Source organism: Zootoca vivipara, chromosome Z (assembly GCF_963506605.1).
Source record: "Zootoca vivipara chromosome Z, rZooViv1.1, whole genome shotgun sequence".
Lineage (NCBI taxonomy): Eukaryota > Metazoa > Chordata > Lepidosauria > Squamata > Lacertidae > Zootoca > Zootoca vivipara.
The window spans coordinates 14,800,259-14,818,778 of NC_083294.1; the positions used below are offsets into that span (position 1 = coordinate 14,800,259).

Genomic DNA, 18,520 nt, shown 5'->3' on the forward strand with positions numbered 1-18,520 from the left:
GTGGGTGGCAGGCGGGTTAGGAAAAGCTTGTGGTGAGACAAGCAGCAAAAGTGGTGGAGAATGCAGTCCTCCTCTAAATCTTACATTGGGTCCATCTAGCTCAGGATTGTCTATCTACACTGTGGTTGAGAAACATAAGAACTTGCTGGGTAAAGGCCAGTGGCCCTCCTATTCCAGCATCCTCCTCTGTGTGGCCAATCAGATGCCTGTGGGAAACCCATAAGCAGGACTCAAGTGCAAGTACACCCTCCACTCCTATGGTTTCCAGCAACTAGTATTCAGAAGCATTGCTGCCTCCAACTGCGGAGGCAGAGCAAAGCCATAACGGCTAGTAGCCATCAATAGCCTTCTCCTCTTTTAAAGCCATCCAAGTTGGTGGCCATAGTGTCAAGTTTTCCCTTTTTTAAAGGGAAATTCCCTTATGCTGAATAGGCTTACTCGTGAGAGAAGGGAAAACTTGACAGCTATGGCCATAACTGCCTCCTGTGGGAGCAGAGGAGCAAACTCCTAGGAACAGAGGTGCCTTTGCTCCCCCCATAAAATATTTGTGTCTATGCACTGCGTCATGTGATTATGTTGGGTAGGACCTCCGTGGGTCCCCCAATATTTTATTGGCACCCATGTGTGGGAGTGAGTTCCATAGTTTAACTACAGACTGTGTAAATAAGCACTTCCTTTTACGTGCCCAGGGTCTTCTAACCTGTGGCCCTCTACCCATTATCTGAATCCCCAAGATCCAAGAAAATCAGGTGTCACATCTTGTCAATCAAGCAATTTGAAGTCCTACTTTGTTATTTCCTGTTCAGGAGGATCCAGTGGCCAGTCTGGGTGAGCAAGGTCATCCCACTAGGACGTGAGAAGGCTGTGATTTAATGAGGTGGAGCATAATGTATGCTGCCTTGAGCTCCTTGAAGGGAATGACTCTCCTTAGATCAGAGGCAGCTCTCTCTATTGTAGAACTCCAGTTCCCATCAGCCCATCAGGCCTGATCCAGCAGGCACTTCTTACTATCTTATTTCCAAATGCAGAAATTCACCAAACAGGGCAGAAGGGAAGGGAAGAGACAGAAGGGAAGGTGGGGGAGGTTCTTAACGCTGCCACTGAAAAGCATTGATTAAAAACTGTGCTGCCCTAGTTCGAAATATCTGACAGGCAAGAATACAGATGAAGACGCTTATCAGCCTGAAGGAAGGGAGGTGTGTCTTGAACATCTTGAAATGAGGGCATTTGAGGGTAGAGGAAGACATCACACCAAAGGATAATCGCCACATAGATGTCACAGAATGGTGAGCAACCCAGAGCGGACTTAGTAGGATATTCACACAAGCATAATTAAAAGAATAGAATCATGGAATTGTAGAGTTGGAAGGGAACCCCAAGGGTCATCTTGTCCAACGAAGGATGAGGCTATCAACAGCTATTAGGCATGATCAAAAGATGCAAAGACCCTTCCTTCTACTAAATCAGTCCACCCAGCTCACAGCGGCCAATCAGATGCCCCACTTGCAGGACCTGGGTGAAACAACAACTCTCCCCACTTGAGATTCCTATAAAGTGGTGTTCAGAGAAATATTGCCTCCGACAGTGGAGACAGAACGTAACAGCCCTGCTGGCCCATCTAGTCTGGAATCCTGTTCTCACAGTGGCCACCCAGATGCCCACAGGAAGCCCACAAGCAGGATGCAACCACAAAAGGATGCTTCCCTCCTGTGGTTTCCAGCAACTGGTATTCAAAAGCAGAGCAGAGCCATTGTGGCTAGTGGCCATTAATATTCGTCTCCTCCATGCATTTGTCCAATCCTCTTTTAAAGCCATCCAAATTGGTGGTGACCACTGCCTCCAGGGGGGACAAGTTCCATTGTTTAACTATGCACTGAGTGAAGAAGGGCTTTTTTACATAACTCTACTTACGAATGTTTCTACTTACAAATGGAGCTCCGTCCGCCATCTTGGATGAGGTTTAGATAGAATTTTTTCTACTTACAAATGTTTAGATAGGGTTGCTTCGACTTATGAATTTTTTCTCCCAATGCATTCCTATGGGATTCGACTTACAATTTTTTTCGACTTACAAATGTGTGTTCGGAACGCATTAAATTCGTAAGTAGAGGTACCACTGTAATTGTCCTCATCCCTGTGATGCTTTAGTGCAACCAAGAGGGAGCATGGGCAGATGCTTGTGGAAGCCCACCAGCAGCGCCTAAAAGGAAACCCCTCTTCCTCCTTTAACCACTCCCTGTGCTGGCTATAGGATATGGTAAGATGAACTATGTCTCTCACAGCAGTTCAACCCAGCCCAGGAGGAAGTCAATTTTTAAATAAAGCAGCCCAGGAGAGTTTCCTAGTCATCAAGTCTTTTATTTTGTACATCTCTTCCATATCAGAAAAACCACATTACATAGAGAAAAGGTCCCCTGATTGGTATTGCCCCCTGCTCCCCTTTACAGAAATACTGCCGTTTCATATATCTATTTTGATAAAAGGTTAAAAAACAACAACTTTAAAACATGAAGAGATTCATGAAGGAATACACAGATGTTTGAAGCACCCAATAAAATAAACCACACAGCTTTCTTTCTTTCTTTCTTTTGAAAAAAAGGATCTATTATTGTAACTTCTAAAAGTTCCAGCAGTGAAGGAACCTGTGACCTTCCAGGTGTTATCTGACTCCAACTCCCACCAGCCAGCGAGGCCAATTGTCCAGGGACGATGGGAGTTGTAGCCCAAAAACATTTGAAGGGCCGCAGGTGTAGCCCATGTTACAAATAAATAAATAAATCAGGATTCATGCGGACCTATTTTCTGAGATTAACCAAGTCACTTTGCTAAGCTACCCAACTGGTCCTCCACCACAGGTCTTCAGGTGTTTAAAAAAAGAAAGCAGGACTATCCCCTGGGTTGATGTGGATGATGCAAGCTCCTTTTTTCAATGTGAGATGCCAAAATCTCCACTGGGAGTGGGGACACATCTTGTATGAGTGCTCACTGCAAGAAAACATAGGTTCCAGCACAGTCACATAATGGGTTCTAGAGCAGTTGCACAATGAGTTCCAGAGGGAGAAAGAAGCAACTTCTTCCTGCCCACCTTTTAAAAGGGATACTTTTTATTTTTTTTTAAAAAATGGCACAGTGCTTGTTTTTTAAGCAGTGGGCTCACCATTTGAAGACAACACACTGGGTGGAGAAAACTCTCTCTTGGCTGCTTATCCAAAAGATTTGGCTGTCAAGGAGAGGAGTGGGTGAAGCACATGGAGAGGAAAGCTGAGCTCATTTTAGGATGAAGATGAAACATCAGTTCTAGGGGGGGGGCACCTCATCCACTCCCTCCCCCCCCCACTGCAAAAAAACCTGCCCATTTTTTTTATTTTTTAAAAACATCAATAGTATGATTAAAAGCAGACATTTAAAAGCACCAGGTTTCGACGAGTGGAAGTGACTGATTGAGCCCCCTGTACTTGTACATGCCAGCTCCTATTCCGCAGCAGTCCAAGAAACACTTCCCACTCTCAGCCCAATGGAAAGCTCGTTTTTGCAATCTCTCCTCCGTTTACAGGTCAGCTGGACCCAAAGCCTTATAAAGCTTCAAACCAGAACATCCAACTAAGTAATTGTGTTAGCAGAATGATTTCTACTTGTACAGTGGGACTTTCCCCTGCCTCCTCCTGTAAAAGCTGTGCACTGCCCCCAGATTGGCTCCAGAGGGTCAGGGGAATCTCTGTAACAGATTTAGGGGTGTATACTGTGGCGGCGGGGGGCGGGGAGGATGTTCCAATGAACAAGGAAAAGTCCTTCTCTGGTGGAACATTTGCATTAGTGCTATGTTGCAATCTACTGAGAAGCATGTTTTTTGGGGGGTGCTTTTTGTCCAGTTCCTTCGTTCTGCAGGAAGGATGGGTGAGTGGAGGACAAGGAAAGGAGTAGGATATGTGGAGATTGTAATGTCAACAAACAACCTCTTCCTAAACTTCAACCCAAACTACCGATGTTGCCATTTGTCGGTCAACAAAACTTCTAATGGGCTGACTGAAGTTGGGAGATTCTGGTTGCCCGAAGCAAGGTTGATGGCTGCTGAATAAACCCTTAGTAGGCAAGCCATACCAGAGCTCAAGATGCTATAATCCTGGCCGGTGGTCCCACCAAATATCTGAGGGGCGGAGTTCAACACCAATGGCTTCTTGAGGCTGATAGGGCTGTTCTTGTGGAAGAAGATACCATGGATCTCTTTGAGATAGCTTTGTGTGTCCTTCATGCAAACTTTGGGAGAGAGCACACCTCTGGATGATCACAGAAGACACGTATTGATGCTTCTGGACCTACCAGCTGCTGCTTGAAGAAACCTCACTCACAGTGAACAAGAAGAAAGGCTCATAGGACCACATAGCTCCTGATTCCACAGCAGGTCACTCGCTGATCCCGCCAGCACATCTAAATGGTAGGATCCAGCTTCTCTTTGTAGCATATCTTCATGTTTGTACAAACATATCTTCCTGACTGGAGACCCCAGGGGTCCCTCCAGCTGCCAGGTGAACAAACTCTCTCTCTGCTCACCTGCTATCTTACTTGCTTTGCCAGCTCACATTTGCTCTGCCCAAGGGCAACGCAATTCCCACGCATTATCCCCAAGCTAGCCAGGTGGGGAAGGGGGCATTGGGAGAGGAGGGAGAAGGGATTTTTAGATCACAATGCATAAGCAAAAAAAAGAAAAAGCTGGTGTTCTCTTCACAGAGTGAAGACAGAATTTCCGTTGTGGGGTCAGAGACCTGCTTGGGCTGTTTTCTCAATGCAAAGAGAGATGTCTTGTACTGCTTGCAGATCACCCATTTCACATATGAAAGGAAGCAGCAGGGGTTCCTTTCTTGGGAGTATTCCCAAGAATTTGGAGAGCTCAGCTTCACCAATCCTTTAGCCAAGAAACCCCTAGGAGCAGCTGTTTGTGGATAACTCATTATATGTGGAATTTATTTGGGGCGGGGATTTGAAGCCTGACCTCATCACTTTTCAGCAAAGGGGGAGAAGAAATAATAATAATAATAATTCAGTGAATATCCCCCCACTCCATTGCACACATTTGGAACCCCTTGAGGGAAATGCATAGAGTCAAAATGGGACCCAGCTTTTTGGTCCACACCATTAAAGAGGGTAGTAAGGAAACCTTGGTCTCAAAAAAGGAAGAGAAAAAAAAGAAAACATTTCTATTCCTATCTGGAGGCAGAATTCCTCTTTGCTCCCCATTCAAATGAAAAAGGGGGAGAGAAAAAGATGCCTAAAATCAGCACAACATTTACAAGTAAACCCCAAAAGATCTCCCCTGCGCCACACCCAACACTTTTCAAACCATTTTGTCAAATCTCCCCAGCACACACAAAAGGTTACACATTGCAGGGAGGGGTGCATGTCAGAAGGCATCATATAAAATATAGATATACATATATACTTTTACATATACAACTTTCACCAGGTTTTTTCACATTTGGAAGTTGTGTCCCAAGGAGCCAAATAGAACCGATGGTTCAATTTTCTTTCCCACAGAGTCAAGTTTCCGAAAGAAAGCAGGGGAAGTGTTAAAAACTTTAGCAAAAATGTTAAAAGGTTAAAAAAATTAAAACAAATACAAATCTGCCATCACCATAAAACAGGAGAGCTTCTTTGCAAGGCTCCAGAAGAGCCACAAATCCTCAGGACAAATGAATACGCAGGATTGTGATTCTCTCTCAATTTTGCACAGGATTTTGCCCCCACCCACCCCTGGCCGCCATTTCCCACTGCCCTATGTTCTCCAGTTCCCATATCAGGAAGCTCAACTCCCCTTCTGTTGAGGGAAGCAGAAAATCAATAAATTAAAGTTTATCTGAAAGTGCTGCCTTGTCCTAATTTGGGGGGGAGGGGTGGGGGCGCAGAAGGGAGAGAAGAAGAAAAGGGGGGGTGAAAGTATTGACTCCGTCATGCAGCACTCTCCCTCTCGCCTTGGGGCTCCGACGACGAGCCATTGATGACCTTCTTGACTTTCTTCATACCTTCCATGACCCCTGAAGTTGTCACCCTGTGGGGAAGACAGCAGAAAAAAAATCGCTCAGAGATAAGGCAACACTTCAGTGCTGTTCTTGCCCTAACCAGGGCTGCATGGCGGGAAGGTTCTCTCCCCCCTCCCATTCCTGGGTGCAAGAAGAGGTGTGTCTGGAACCTTCACTGCATAGCTTCCAAAGGGTGCGGAAGACGCTGGCCTCTTGACACTGGAAGTGTACATTTCATGACCCACCTTATATTTGTGGTTATAAGTTGCTTTCAACTGTTTCTAATGTTGTGTTGTACCCCATTCCCTGCCGCACACACTCCTTGGAGACCTTATGGTGAATGGTGAGCAATAAATCAACAATAATACTGATTATGAACATGTCAATGATTTTTAGTGCAATGACCGTGGAGGGCTGCATGGGAGAATTTAGGTCCTTGCTTCCACCACCTTCACAAGCAACAAATGCCCAAGCTTTAACACTCTATTTGCAGCTGGCTCAGCAGCCTTGGAAGTAAAATTCTAACAGGTCAGCAGCCCTGGGAGTTTAGATTTAAAGCTTTTGCAAGACATATGCGGTATTCAGATGTCTAGAAGAATCACTCTTGTCAGGGGACATAAAGCCAGCAAACAGACCTTTGATCCTGCTGACAGGGACACAGAGCATTTCACACAGGACAATCATCCCAAGATCCTTTTGGGGGGTAAAGGTCTAAGACAGGCATCCCCAAACTGCGGCCCTCCAGATGTTTTGGCCTACAACTCCCATGATCCCTGGCTAACAGGACCAATGGTCGGGGAAGATGGGAATTGTAGTCCAAAACGTCTGGAGGGCCGAAGTTTGGGGTTGCCTGGTGTAAGACTTTAGCCACTGGACAAGAGTCAGTGGAAGGCTGAAACTGGCAGATGGAGCACCACCTTCCACCTTTTTCAACCCAAGAGCCACATTAGCTTCAAGGCAACTTTCGGAGGGCCACATGCCAGTGAGGGTCAAGGCAAGAAGCAAAAGCAAGCAAAGAATGGAAATTTTGATTTCACACTGTAGGCTAGCCCCTTTGAAATGCTAAAGAGAGTCATTGAGATGCCAGGTGATTTGACAGGTGGGTGGCTCCACCCATCCATCAAATCCACACACCCCCGGCACCACCCGCAGGCGTGGCAATTTATTTATTTTAGATATCTCACATGATTTATGTAACCATCTGATTGTAATAAAGCACTGAAGTGGTTTATGAAAGGTATAAAGCAATGAAACGATAAGCAAACAAAAACAACTACGGTACATATTTAAAACATTTTTTAAAAATGAAAACCAACGCGAAGCTACAAAGCAGATTAAAACACATATGAACGTTCTACATGTCAAGATAGGCTTGCTTTTAGAGATGCCAAAAAGAATAAAGTGAAGGCACCTGCCGGATGTCAGCAGGCAGGGAGTTCCAAAGTGTGGGGGTCTGCCACACTAAAAGATAGCTAGATAATGGATCTGAAACCATATATCTTGGGCAACATGAGGCAAGAACAAGAGCCACCCAAAACATCGCACATGGGTATGGGAACCTGTGACCTAGGTCTTGTTCCAAGCTCCTATCATCCCTTGACATAGGCCCCACTGACTGGGGATGATAGGAAATGGAGATTTAACCACATCTGGAGCGCCACAATTTCCCCACTCCTTACCTAACAGGATAGAGTAGATCATGGGACCACCCACCTTGTTAGGAGCTTCTGATTCAATACACCTCTCACCCAATTCCCCACCTTGCTGCTCCATGTAGGCCAGGCTGACTCCACAGGAGCTAGGCAGGAATCCCAATACACAAAACAAGGTCGCTTATGCTCTTCAATGCTTCACACATTGCTGCTGCAAATCCTTTCCCAGATGGACCAACATTCAGAATCACCTGGGTTTGAATGAGGGAATCATGTAAAGTTTGTCCCAGATGGAAACAGCTAAGACTTGGATCATAATATGCCAATTGTAACTGCTCCCTATTTATTGGTCTTCCTTTCTAGTAGAAGTCCAGCACTACGAAAGTACCCTTTGGGTTTCAAATTATATATTAATTGTTGAAGTGGTGGGGAGGATCATAAGTGACATTAAGGGATGCCCCATTTCCTGCCATTTCTGCCACTGCTCCAGAGAACATTTCGTATTGAAGGGTCTGAATTTTGGAAAGAGAGAGAGTTGGGACTATATTAAACAGGAATGTTGAGATCGAATCAATGTCTAACATCAATTCTTCCAGACACACCCAACAGCAACTAGTGTCATATATCTGTTGTAATCAGAATGCACCAAAATCAAGAGACAAATTGCAAAGTCCTAATTTATCTGTTTTCCCCCCTTAAAAAAACAAACCCTGTATATAGCAATGCTTAAAATCTTAATACAAGTTATTACAAGGAAACAGGCCCCTTACACAGCTTCCATGTCCAAGACATCATCATCGTCCTGAGAGAGCTGCAAGTAGGGATTGTCAGAGGCAGGCCGGAACTTGTAACCGGTGAGGACAAAGAACACCAAGGTGGCCATTTCATCCAGCAGCTGCAACAAAGAAGAGAGGGGCACTTGGAAAAGATTGCTACGGTAGACAACAGGACTCCCACCCAAATGGGGCTCTTAGTTCATTAGAGTCAGCCACTGCTGAAGCTACGATCACCTTTGCTTACATGTGAAGCAACTTTATTCCAAGTGAAACCACTGTTCCATCTAGCCTAGCACAGGTCTGAAAAGCTGGTTAGTTTCAGTGGGTCTGTCCTGAATAAAACATGTCCTTGGGGATCCATGCCCATTCTGTGGGCATGACCAAGCCAGCGTAGACGTCACTGAGGCAGGGTTGTGAGCATGCTGGGAATGTGGGCTTGGGAGAGCACATCTTTGTTTGAGACTGTTCTGCCATGTGATGCCCAAAATCTTCCTGATGCAGCACTTATGGAAGGCAATGGGGCATCGAGGCATTGCTCCTGGCGGTTGTAAGCTTACCAAAACTCACTTCCATAAAGCTCTTTATAGGTAAGGTTTCCAAAAATAAGCCATCATACTGGACGGTGCCACACATGTTCTTGTAGAAGGACACAATCATCTTGTGGAGCTAAGGTGGGCATTCTATCTTGTGGAACAGTGTGAAGAGTCCTTTTTGGGTGATGAGGTCAAAGGCCTTCATCAGGTCCATGAAGGCGATGCACAACAGGCATCTCTGCTCTTTCTCCTGCAGCTGACGCAGTGAGAAAATCATGTCAGCTGCTGACCTCTGAGCTCTAAAGCTGCATAATGACCTGGGACAAACCCTGTCAGTGAATGGCTGTAATCTGTTGAGAACTACATGGGCAAAGAAAGGCTTTTCCCACAGGACAAAGCAAGGAGCTCCCATGGTAGTTGTTGCAGTCACGGCGGTCACTTTAGTTTTTGTAAAGGGTCACAGTGCTGGAGTTGCATATGACTTGTGGCACAGATCCTTGTCCCCAGCATTGGAAGAAGAGGCCATGAGGGAGGAACTGAAGCCAGCTTTTCAGCACTTCTATTAGGATTCCATCCTCTCCTGGGGCTTTACAACATGCCTGAGAGTTGATGGTTTATTCAGCTTGACAAGGGAGGGAGAGACGTCCTGCTCTTCCAAGACAGGCAGGGTCTGGATGCAGTCGATTGCTGTGTGAGCGACCACATTTTCTCACAAGTACAGTTCTAGATAGTGCTCTGCCCATCGCTTCATCTGCTTGCTGTGGTCTGTGATGATCTCTCCTGGCAAGGTTTTCAAAGGTGCAGTTTTTCCTGACGGTTGGTTCAAAGGCTTTCCATCATGCCTTCGTACATTTTGCGAGTGTTGCCATCGTCAGCAGTGAATTAGATGCTCTGACACAGCTTTATCAAACACTGTCCATTAAAAATTTACGGTATGATCCAATCGTAATGTGATTTGTATATCTACAATATGTTTTGGAAAGTTGCCTGCCTGTTTGCTATGCATTTTGGACACCTCTTAAGATACTGTAAGCAAATTTTACATGATGGTTCCCAAGACCAACAAGTCCTGATAAAACTAGACGCCATTTTTAATCGAGACGGTGGACCAAACCAATTTCAAAACTGCAACGATTCTCTTTTTTGTTTCTTAGACTTTCCAAGTATGAGGCTGTTGCCCTCAAGTATTATTATTATTATCATCATCATCATCATCATTATTATTATCATCATCTCTGTTGGTTTATGGGTAGTTTTCATTTATTTATTTTCCAATTTAGGACTTGCTTTTCTTGCTGATGTTCCCACCCCCTTTCCCCATAATCTCTCCCTGACCCTTTCTGTGTTCTCGATTAATGTCTGAAGGGCATTTCTTGAATGTGTGTGTTCTGAGATCAATAAAGCAATTACTTTTCAGTCCTAGCGTATAATAACCTGCAGTAAGAAAAAAGAACTGGGGAAAGAGGGGGGGGGATCAACATTTCAGGAAGGGGTGGGGAGAGCATCAGGCCTGAAATATTGGCCACCAGTGCCAAAGCTTAAGAATAGCTTTCCATGATAGATTTATGTTATATTACAGCTTTGAAAGAAGCATGCTGGGGTGGGGGGGGTACCTGGTACAGCCACTTCCACTGGAATGGAACGGCGATCTTGATGAGAATAGCAATGATCCGCGTGAAGTAAATGTAACACACGATCTGTGAGCAGAGGGAGAGGATCAGAGTTAGAAGTCAGAACGACGGAGACACAACCCTTGAGAGACTCTTGCCCCACCGATTAATCAAAATCTCACCAGGGATTTGGGGCAGAGCCACAGTGTACATAGAAAGCACACCCAACACACATTTAAAGCACATGAAAATCAGTGTGGTGCAATGATCAGAGTCTTGGACTAGGATCTGGGAGAGCAGGAATCAAATCCCCACTCAGATGCATGAAGCACACTGCATATGAACTTGCCTTCAAGCCTATAACCTACTTCACAGGGCTGTTGTGGGGAATAAAATGAGGAGGGGGAGAACCATGTATGCTTCCCTGAGCTCCTTAGACATAAGAGTGGGATATAAATGCAATATACAAACAAACAAATGGCTTTCCCCCAAAGAATACTGGGAACAGTAGTTTCCTCATCACATAGCTAGAATTCAGAATTCCCTTAACAAACTACAGCTCCCAGGATTCATTAGGGGGAAGCCATGTGATTTCAGGCTGCAATGGATGGGCTTTCTATGCATCTGCTGTAAGTCAGCTGGAAATGCCTCTCACAAAGGTGGAATTGGAGGAATGGCAGCGCTTGATTTCCATCTGATCATTCAAGTCACAGCGAATCAACCTGTTACTAATTTTGATGGATCCCATTTGCATTTCAATGGGCTGGTGCCTTCTAGGGAAGATGATTACCTCAAGCAGTGACTGCCCAACAAGCATATTCTTCTTCTCCTGCCAGAGAGGCAAGGCATTTGGCAACAGTTATAACTGAAACCACCTTGCTTCAGAAAACTCAATGTGGCTTTTGGTGTGTGGAGGGGCAGGGGTGGCGGCATCCAAGCAGACTTCCCATCCAGGCACTTACCAGGGTAGGACCAATCTAATAGTCTATTCTCCAGGTCTCTCAGGGCAGTCTGTCCTTCACCGGTAGCTCAGTAGCAGAGCACACAACGGAAGTTTGGGTGCCACTGAGCTTGCTGAGAGGGTTTTGCACAGGGTTAAAACAGAGCAATAGACTCCCAGATTCCCAGACTGTCCCTGTACCTTTGATCTATGGTGCTAACCTCCCTATCTCTTTAATTTTAGACTGATACATCCTAAGATGCACCCTGTTTGCAATTCCCTCCTTCTACTTCTCTCTCTCAAGAGGTCATCTTTGATCTATTCTGTGAGAACAAAGGATGAAGCATGGCTGTCTTTGTCTTCTCTAGATTAGTGAGTTAACTTAGAACTTGAAACCCATTTCCAACCAAGTGACATGCTTCCTATAATAAACAACTTTGCTGTTTTCTTACTGTACAAGCATCTCAGTGTGTGTGTGACTGCAGCAACTGAAGTCTACCCTCTGGCAAGAGACACAAGCCATGCTCTGCACACTGGAAATTCCAACAGCACATGATTTGCACACAGAAGGTCCCAGGTCCAATCCACATGGGCATTTCCAGGTAGGAGTGGGAGAGGTTCCCTGCCTGAGACCCTGGAGATCTGCTGCCTATCAGCACAGACAACATGGAACCGGGGCTCTTTACAAAGCAGTTCCCCTTGGTCCCTTGTGGATGTTCGCAGAATCATAGAACTGTAGGGACCAAAAGGGTCATCTAATGCAATCCCCTGCAATGTGGATGGACTCCCAACTCCAATCACTCCCCATCCAGCACAGCCAATGATCAGGGATGATGGGAGCAGTGGCCCAACAACATCTGAAGGTCAGTGAAGAATTAGCATCATTATTTATTAAATTTGTATACTGCCCTTCATCTGAATGCCACAGGGCAGTTCACAGCGTTAAAACGAAAACACAAAATACGTAATAAAACAAAAATACAACAAACCAATAACCCCCCTTCCTCAAACAGATTTAAAAGGACATGGAGTGTTATAATCAGTCAAAGGACTGGCTAAAGAGAAACATTTTTGCCTGGCGCCTAAAGATACCGCATTTTTCTGTGTATGACGCCCCCATGTATAAGAAGACCCCCCCCCTTTTTAAAGTCAAAATTAAGAAATCAGTATTTTAAACATCAAGCAGAAATACTTTTATATTTTACTAAATATTCAAAGCACCAGCACCAGCGTAGCAACCCCCAAGATCGCCCAAAGTTGTTGAGCTTTTTTCATGAGATTGCGGAAGTGGTAAGTGAAAAGACTGGCGGTTCCGGCAGCTTCTTCATGGCAGCCACAGGAAGGCAAGTAGTGTTTGTTTTTTAAAACGACAACAACCCTGTGTTTTCATCATCCATGTATAAGACAACCCCCTATTTCTGACCAAACAAATTTAGCAACAACCACTTATACATGGAAAAATACGGTATATAAGGAAGCAGGGGCGTACCCAGGATCAAAACTAGGGGGGGGCAAGGGGCGGGGCCAAGGCACGGGAGGGGAGGGGCCACAAAGTGGGAATGTGGGCGGGGCTACAGAGCCCAGGTGAAATCAAAATAAACCTGAAGCGACGGCGGCGAAGGGGAGAAAACCAGCGGCCGCCTAGAGGAGAAGAGGGAAGTCTGGGGGTGGGCGGGGGGGGAGAGAAGGGAACCAGGCTTGGATCGGGGCCTCCGCGGAGGTCTGGAGCAAAGCCCCGGCCTCCGCGAAGCTATCCGAGGCTCCGTTGCTGCAGCGGTCTGGCAGGCGCTGAACGACTCCCGACGTTCGGGAGACCTTTGAGCACAGCCGCGCTGTGCGCATGCGCCCTGCACGGCGGCCGCCGGTGTCCACAGCCGCGCTGTGCGCATGCGCCCCACTTTGCGCATGCGCAAAGGTCTCCCGAACGTCGGGAGCGTCAGCCCTTGCCCCCTCCCACACAGCGCGGCTGTGTGGACTCCGCACGGCTCGGGCGCAAGAGACTGCTGCGGGCGCCGAACTCGCGCTCCGCTGGGCTGTCCTCCGCCTCTGCCCACCAGCCCCGCCGGCAGCGCCACTCTTGCCCGCAGCTGCCCGACCGGCCCTGCCTCTAGAGTAGGGCAGCGGCCCCTCCCTGCCCCGCGGTGGGTACGCCCTTGTAAGGAAGGCACCAGGCAAGCTTCCCTAGGGAAAGACTTCCACAAACAGGAAGCCACCGCAGAAAACGCCTATTCTTATGTTTCTAGCCTCTGGACCGCTCATGGAAGAGGCACAGAAAGAAGGGCCTCGGATGATGGTCGGTTTATATGGGGAGAGGCAGCCTTTGATTGCAGTTCTAAGCCGTTTAAGCTTTATGACCTGACCGTTAAGTCCAGTCGCTGACGACTCTGGGGTTGCGGTGCTCATCTCGCTTTACTGGCTGAGGGAGCCAGCGTACAGCTTCCAGGTCATGTGGGCAGCATGCCTAAGCCACTTCTGGCGAACCAGAGCAGTGCACGGAAATGCTGTTTATCTTCCCGCTGGAGCGGTACCTATTTTATCTACTTGCACTATGAGGTGCTTTCGAACTACTAGGTTGGCAGGAGTTACATTTTGTAGGTCAAAACAAACACTTTGAATTGGGCTTGGAAACTAATTCGCTTAAACCATCTTGCCCCAGTGAGCAACCTGGCAACTGAATTCTGCACTAGATGAAGTTTCTGAACCATCTTCAGAGGCAGCCATACATACAACGCATTGCCATAATCTAACTGAGAGGTTACCAGGGCATAGGCGACAGAAGTTAGGCTACTTCTGTCCAGATAGAAGTGCAGCTAGGCCCCCAGCCAAAACTAATGAAAGGCACTCTGCACTGCCGACAGCACCTGAGCCTCAAGCAACAGCAATTGTTTCTGGAGTACCCCCAAGCTACATAACCACTCCTTCAGAGGGAGTGTAACCCCATCAAGAGCAGGCAACCTCCCATTATTGAGGCAAGACAATGATCCAGCACATCCACTGCCTCACTTGCTGGTGTAAAGGAGAAGAAGAGCTATGTGTCATCATCATAATAATGCTGATAACACATTCCAAAGCTCCAGATGACCCCACTCAGCGGTTTCATGTAGATGTTAAACAGTATGAGGGATAAGGAGCCCCGTAATGAAGGCTCCATGGAGCTGAACAGCATTCCCCAAGCATCACGCTCAGGAAATGGCCATCCAAGTAGGAGCAGAACCACTGCAAAGCAGTGCCACCCATCCCTAACTCAGACAGCTGTTCCTCAAGGATCCCATGATCGATGGTATCAAAAACTGCCGAGAGGTTGAAGAGAATTAACACTGACACATTTCTTCTGTTTCTCTCCTGACAGAGGTCATCCTACAGGACAACCAAAGCAGTTTCTGTGCCAAAACTGGGCCTGATTGAAGTTGATCTAAAATATCAGTTTCCTCCAAGATTGCCTGGATCTGGGTCCACCACCATTCGCTCAAAAACCTTACGCAAGAAGGGGAGATTGGCAACTGGCCAGTAGTTACTCAAGATTTTCCAAATCCAGGGAGGGTTTGTTGATGAGTATTTTGCCACTGCCTCCTTCAAGCAGACAGGGATTAATTAACCCCTCTAACAAGGAGACACCTGCCTGGCCCAGTCAACTGTCCCCTTCCTGCTAGTTTTTATCTAGTAAGGACAAGAGTGCAGGTGGTCAACCTGACTGATTCAAGCATCTTGCCCACATCCTTCAGCCTTACTAATTGAAACTCATCAAACACAACAAGCCTAGACAGTGCTCTGGACACTCCTTCAGATTCATCTGCTGTAACAGCAGAGTCAAGGTCCCAGTAGATGCAAGCTATTTTATCAACAAAATACTTTGCTAATAAGTTACAGTGAGCTACCATCAGTTCTTCAACCTTCTTTGGGCGAGGTGGTAAGAGGCCCTGGCACCACCCAGAAAAGCTCTTCCAGAAAGCACAATGAGGATGCAATTGCAGCAGCAGAGTATGCTTTCTTTGCTGCCTTAACTGCCACTAGATAGGCTGGATGGCCCTTACCAGTGTTCAACTGCATTGCACTAGTTTTCCTACACTTGCGTTTCAGCTGTCTCCTAGCTTGTTTTCTCGCCCTATGCTCCAGGATATACCAGGGAGCCAAGTGGGCTCCACATAGTGGGAGAGGGTGCTCAGGGGCAATCGTGTCAATGCCCCGAGACATCCAGATGTTCTAGAGGTCAGTTGGGGCTTTGATGGGAGGGCCAGTCATATCAGCCAGAAAATCCTCCACGGCCATCTGGAAACCCATTGGATCCATCAGCCTCCTAGGGTGAGCCATCCTAATAGGTTCCCTGCCTCTGCAGAGAGGGAATAGTGCCTAAAATCTCAACAGAAGGTTACTTGTGAGATCTCCAAAGCACGGCCTCTATTGAAAGAGGCTATGTAACTGCTCACTCCTGGCCCCAGTGAGCAAGCAAGAGCAGTTCAGAAGCAGTGGAGGAGGGTTAGTCAAACGGTGCCAAAGTGTGGGACCAGCCACGAGGACTCCCCACTCACAGCTGCTCATGTCAAACTCCTTACCATGACGTAGTAGTGCCGGAACAGCTTCAGCTTTGCTAGGTTAATAGCAGCTGTGGAAAAAGGAGAAAGTATGGATGGTTGAAGACGGGAGGGGCAAGGTGGCAAAAGCTTGTCTGCAAAGGGAGAAAAATGTAGCATTTATGCAATTATTGTTGTTTAACCCAAAGGTCTCCAAGAGACTCAAAACACAAACCTCTGAGTTACACGAGCTCTTGATGAGCACACAAAAGTTTTTATCGACCCCTATCCACAACCCACATTCTGAGGAATGCAAGTGAAATGAAGTCAAGAAATATCAATCAAGTCATTTATCAATCACTACTGGAATTAGAAAATGTAAAATATAAGGAAAACAAGTGAAAATAATAGGGTACCATAATACTCTGTGCATGCCCAGCCCTTGACTACTTAGGCTCATGGTCCCTATTTAATTTTTTCACGCCATACCTTGTAAACTTCTTTTCTACCCATGGCCCTTTTGAACCCTAGATCTTTATTCACCTCCTGCACAATCTCATATTGACCCTGTGGGAAACCTTGCACTTTACCGTTTTAAAAAATGATACACTACACCTACACTTCATTCTTCTCCAGGATAAGCATGCCCAACCACTCCTCATAAGACTTGGTTTCCAGGCCCGTTATCATCTGGGTCACCCTCCTCTGCACATGGCTGGCCCTCAGGCTTAAGAAGATTCACTACCTCTGCACTGGACCACATGCGCACACACACAAACACACCATGTCTCAGGTCAGAACCTATTCAGAAGGCCAAGATGCAGGGAAGTTGAAAGCCTCGGCTCTAAATAAGCCAAAATTCTCTTTCCACCTGCCAAGTTAGCATTTGCTGGCTTCTGCCTTGCCAGAGACCCAAAGCCATGCTGGTTTCAAGGTCAAGGTGTTGGGGGGGGGGAGGCGGGAGATGTGAGAGAGGAGTCCACAGAGTGTGGTGATGGAAAACAAGGCTAGCTGCAGCGCCATCAACTTAAGGGGGGGGGGCGGAGTGGAAACAGAGAAGCCTCTGCTGCAACCTGAAGGAGAGAGTGAAGGTTGAGGAACTGGCATTGCTTTGAGGAGGGCAGACTCTCTTTGCCACGCAGAACAAGGTCCCTTGAATGAGGACACTGACCGGTCCTGCATTTTATGTTCACTGAGGACAAACCAAAATGGTCACAAGGATGGAGCAACTCTCCTATGAGGAAACACTGCAGTGTTTGAGACTTTTTAGTTTGGAGAAAAGGCAAGTAAGAGACGACTTGATAAGTCTATAAAACAATGCATGTCATAGAGACACTGGAGAAAGAAATGCCCCCCCCAATCTCTCTCTCTCCCCCTTCCTCTCGTTAACAATGGGAGTCACAGACATCCTAAGAAAGTGAATATTAGACGGTCCAGGACAGATAAAAGGAAGGAGTTCCCTCATGCGGTGCAAAGGTGACCTATGGAACTCACTCCTGCAGGAGGCTGTGAGGGCCAGCAACTAGGAAGGCTTCAGAAGAGCACTGGACAAATTCATGGAGAATTCTATTAACAGCTACTAGCCATGATAGCTATGCTCTGCCTCCGTAGTTGGAGGCAGTAACGCTTCTGAATACCAGCTGCTGGAAACCGCAGGAGGAGAGAGGGCTCCTGTGCTCAGGTTCTGCTTCAGCGTTTTCCACAGGCACTTAGGGAAGCCCACAAGCTGAACTTGAACATGCCAGCACTCCCCCGTTCTTATTCCCAGAAACTGGTATTCAGAGGCTTAACGGCCTCTGGATGTAGGATGTAAGAACACTGCTGCATCAGGCCACAGACCCATCAAGTCCCGCATCCTGCACTCAGAGGGGCCAAGCAGGTGTCTATTATGGGGAGCCCACAAGCAGGACAAAAGTGCCTCCGGCACTGGAGGTAGCACACATCCATCACAGCTCGCAGCTGTACGCAGCCTTATCCTTCATGAATTTGTCTGATCCTCTCGTAAAGCTGTCTGAGTCCACTTCGATCTGTCAAAAGAAGACGGCAGACCCCACACCACCAACAGCTAAGGCTCATTCCGGTAAGTCATGCTGCGGTCATAATGGGACAGAGCCACGCTCAATCATGAGGAGCAACACGGTTCCCATGACACATCCTCGTAGGTTAGTCAATGAGCATTATGTCGAGGGAGCCCAGAGCCATGGCGCTGGTTGACTGGAAAGGCTAGGGAAGAGATCTCCTCCACCCCTTCTTATCGGCACAGCCAGGAATGGCAATCAATGGCAGATGGTGCAGGTGTCACACTTGGCTTGGCGGAACGAGGAGTGTGGCCTCCTATTGTTCCCCTGCCCTTGCCGAGGACAAAGGGGGCACCAGCCTAACAGGCACCGCCATGCAATTTGCTTACAAAGCAGTCAAGAACTCTCCTGCAGAACAACTGCGAAAAGGGGTTAATTTACACCGCATGGGTCTTGCCTGGCACTGCACAAA

The 18,520-nt window shown here is 47.0% G+C and overlaps 1 protein-coding gene across 1 annotated transcript in view; it reads right to left on the bottom strand.

Annotated features, from left to right (window-relative positions):
* Nucleotides 1-3,301: 3,301 nt before the first annotated feature.
* Nucleotides 3,302-18,520, bottom strand: part of GPR107 (G protein-coupled receptor 107) — a 44,760-nt gene continuing 29,541 nt past the window's right edge. The window contains exons 15-18 of the mRNA XM_035112988.2: nt 16,073-16,122; nt 10,586-10,669; nt 8,434-8,558; nt 3,302-6,040 (exon numbers count right to left, since the gene is read on the bottom strand). Of these exons, the coding sequence (XP_034968879.2) occupies nt 5,941-6,040; nt 8,434-8,558; nt 10,586-10,669; nt 16,073-16,122 (359 nt within the window). The 3' untranslated portion in view covers nt 3,302-5,940. The remainder of the gene's footprint in view (nt 6,041-8,433; nt 8,559-10,585; nt 10,670-16,072; nt 16,123-18,520) is intronic.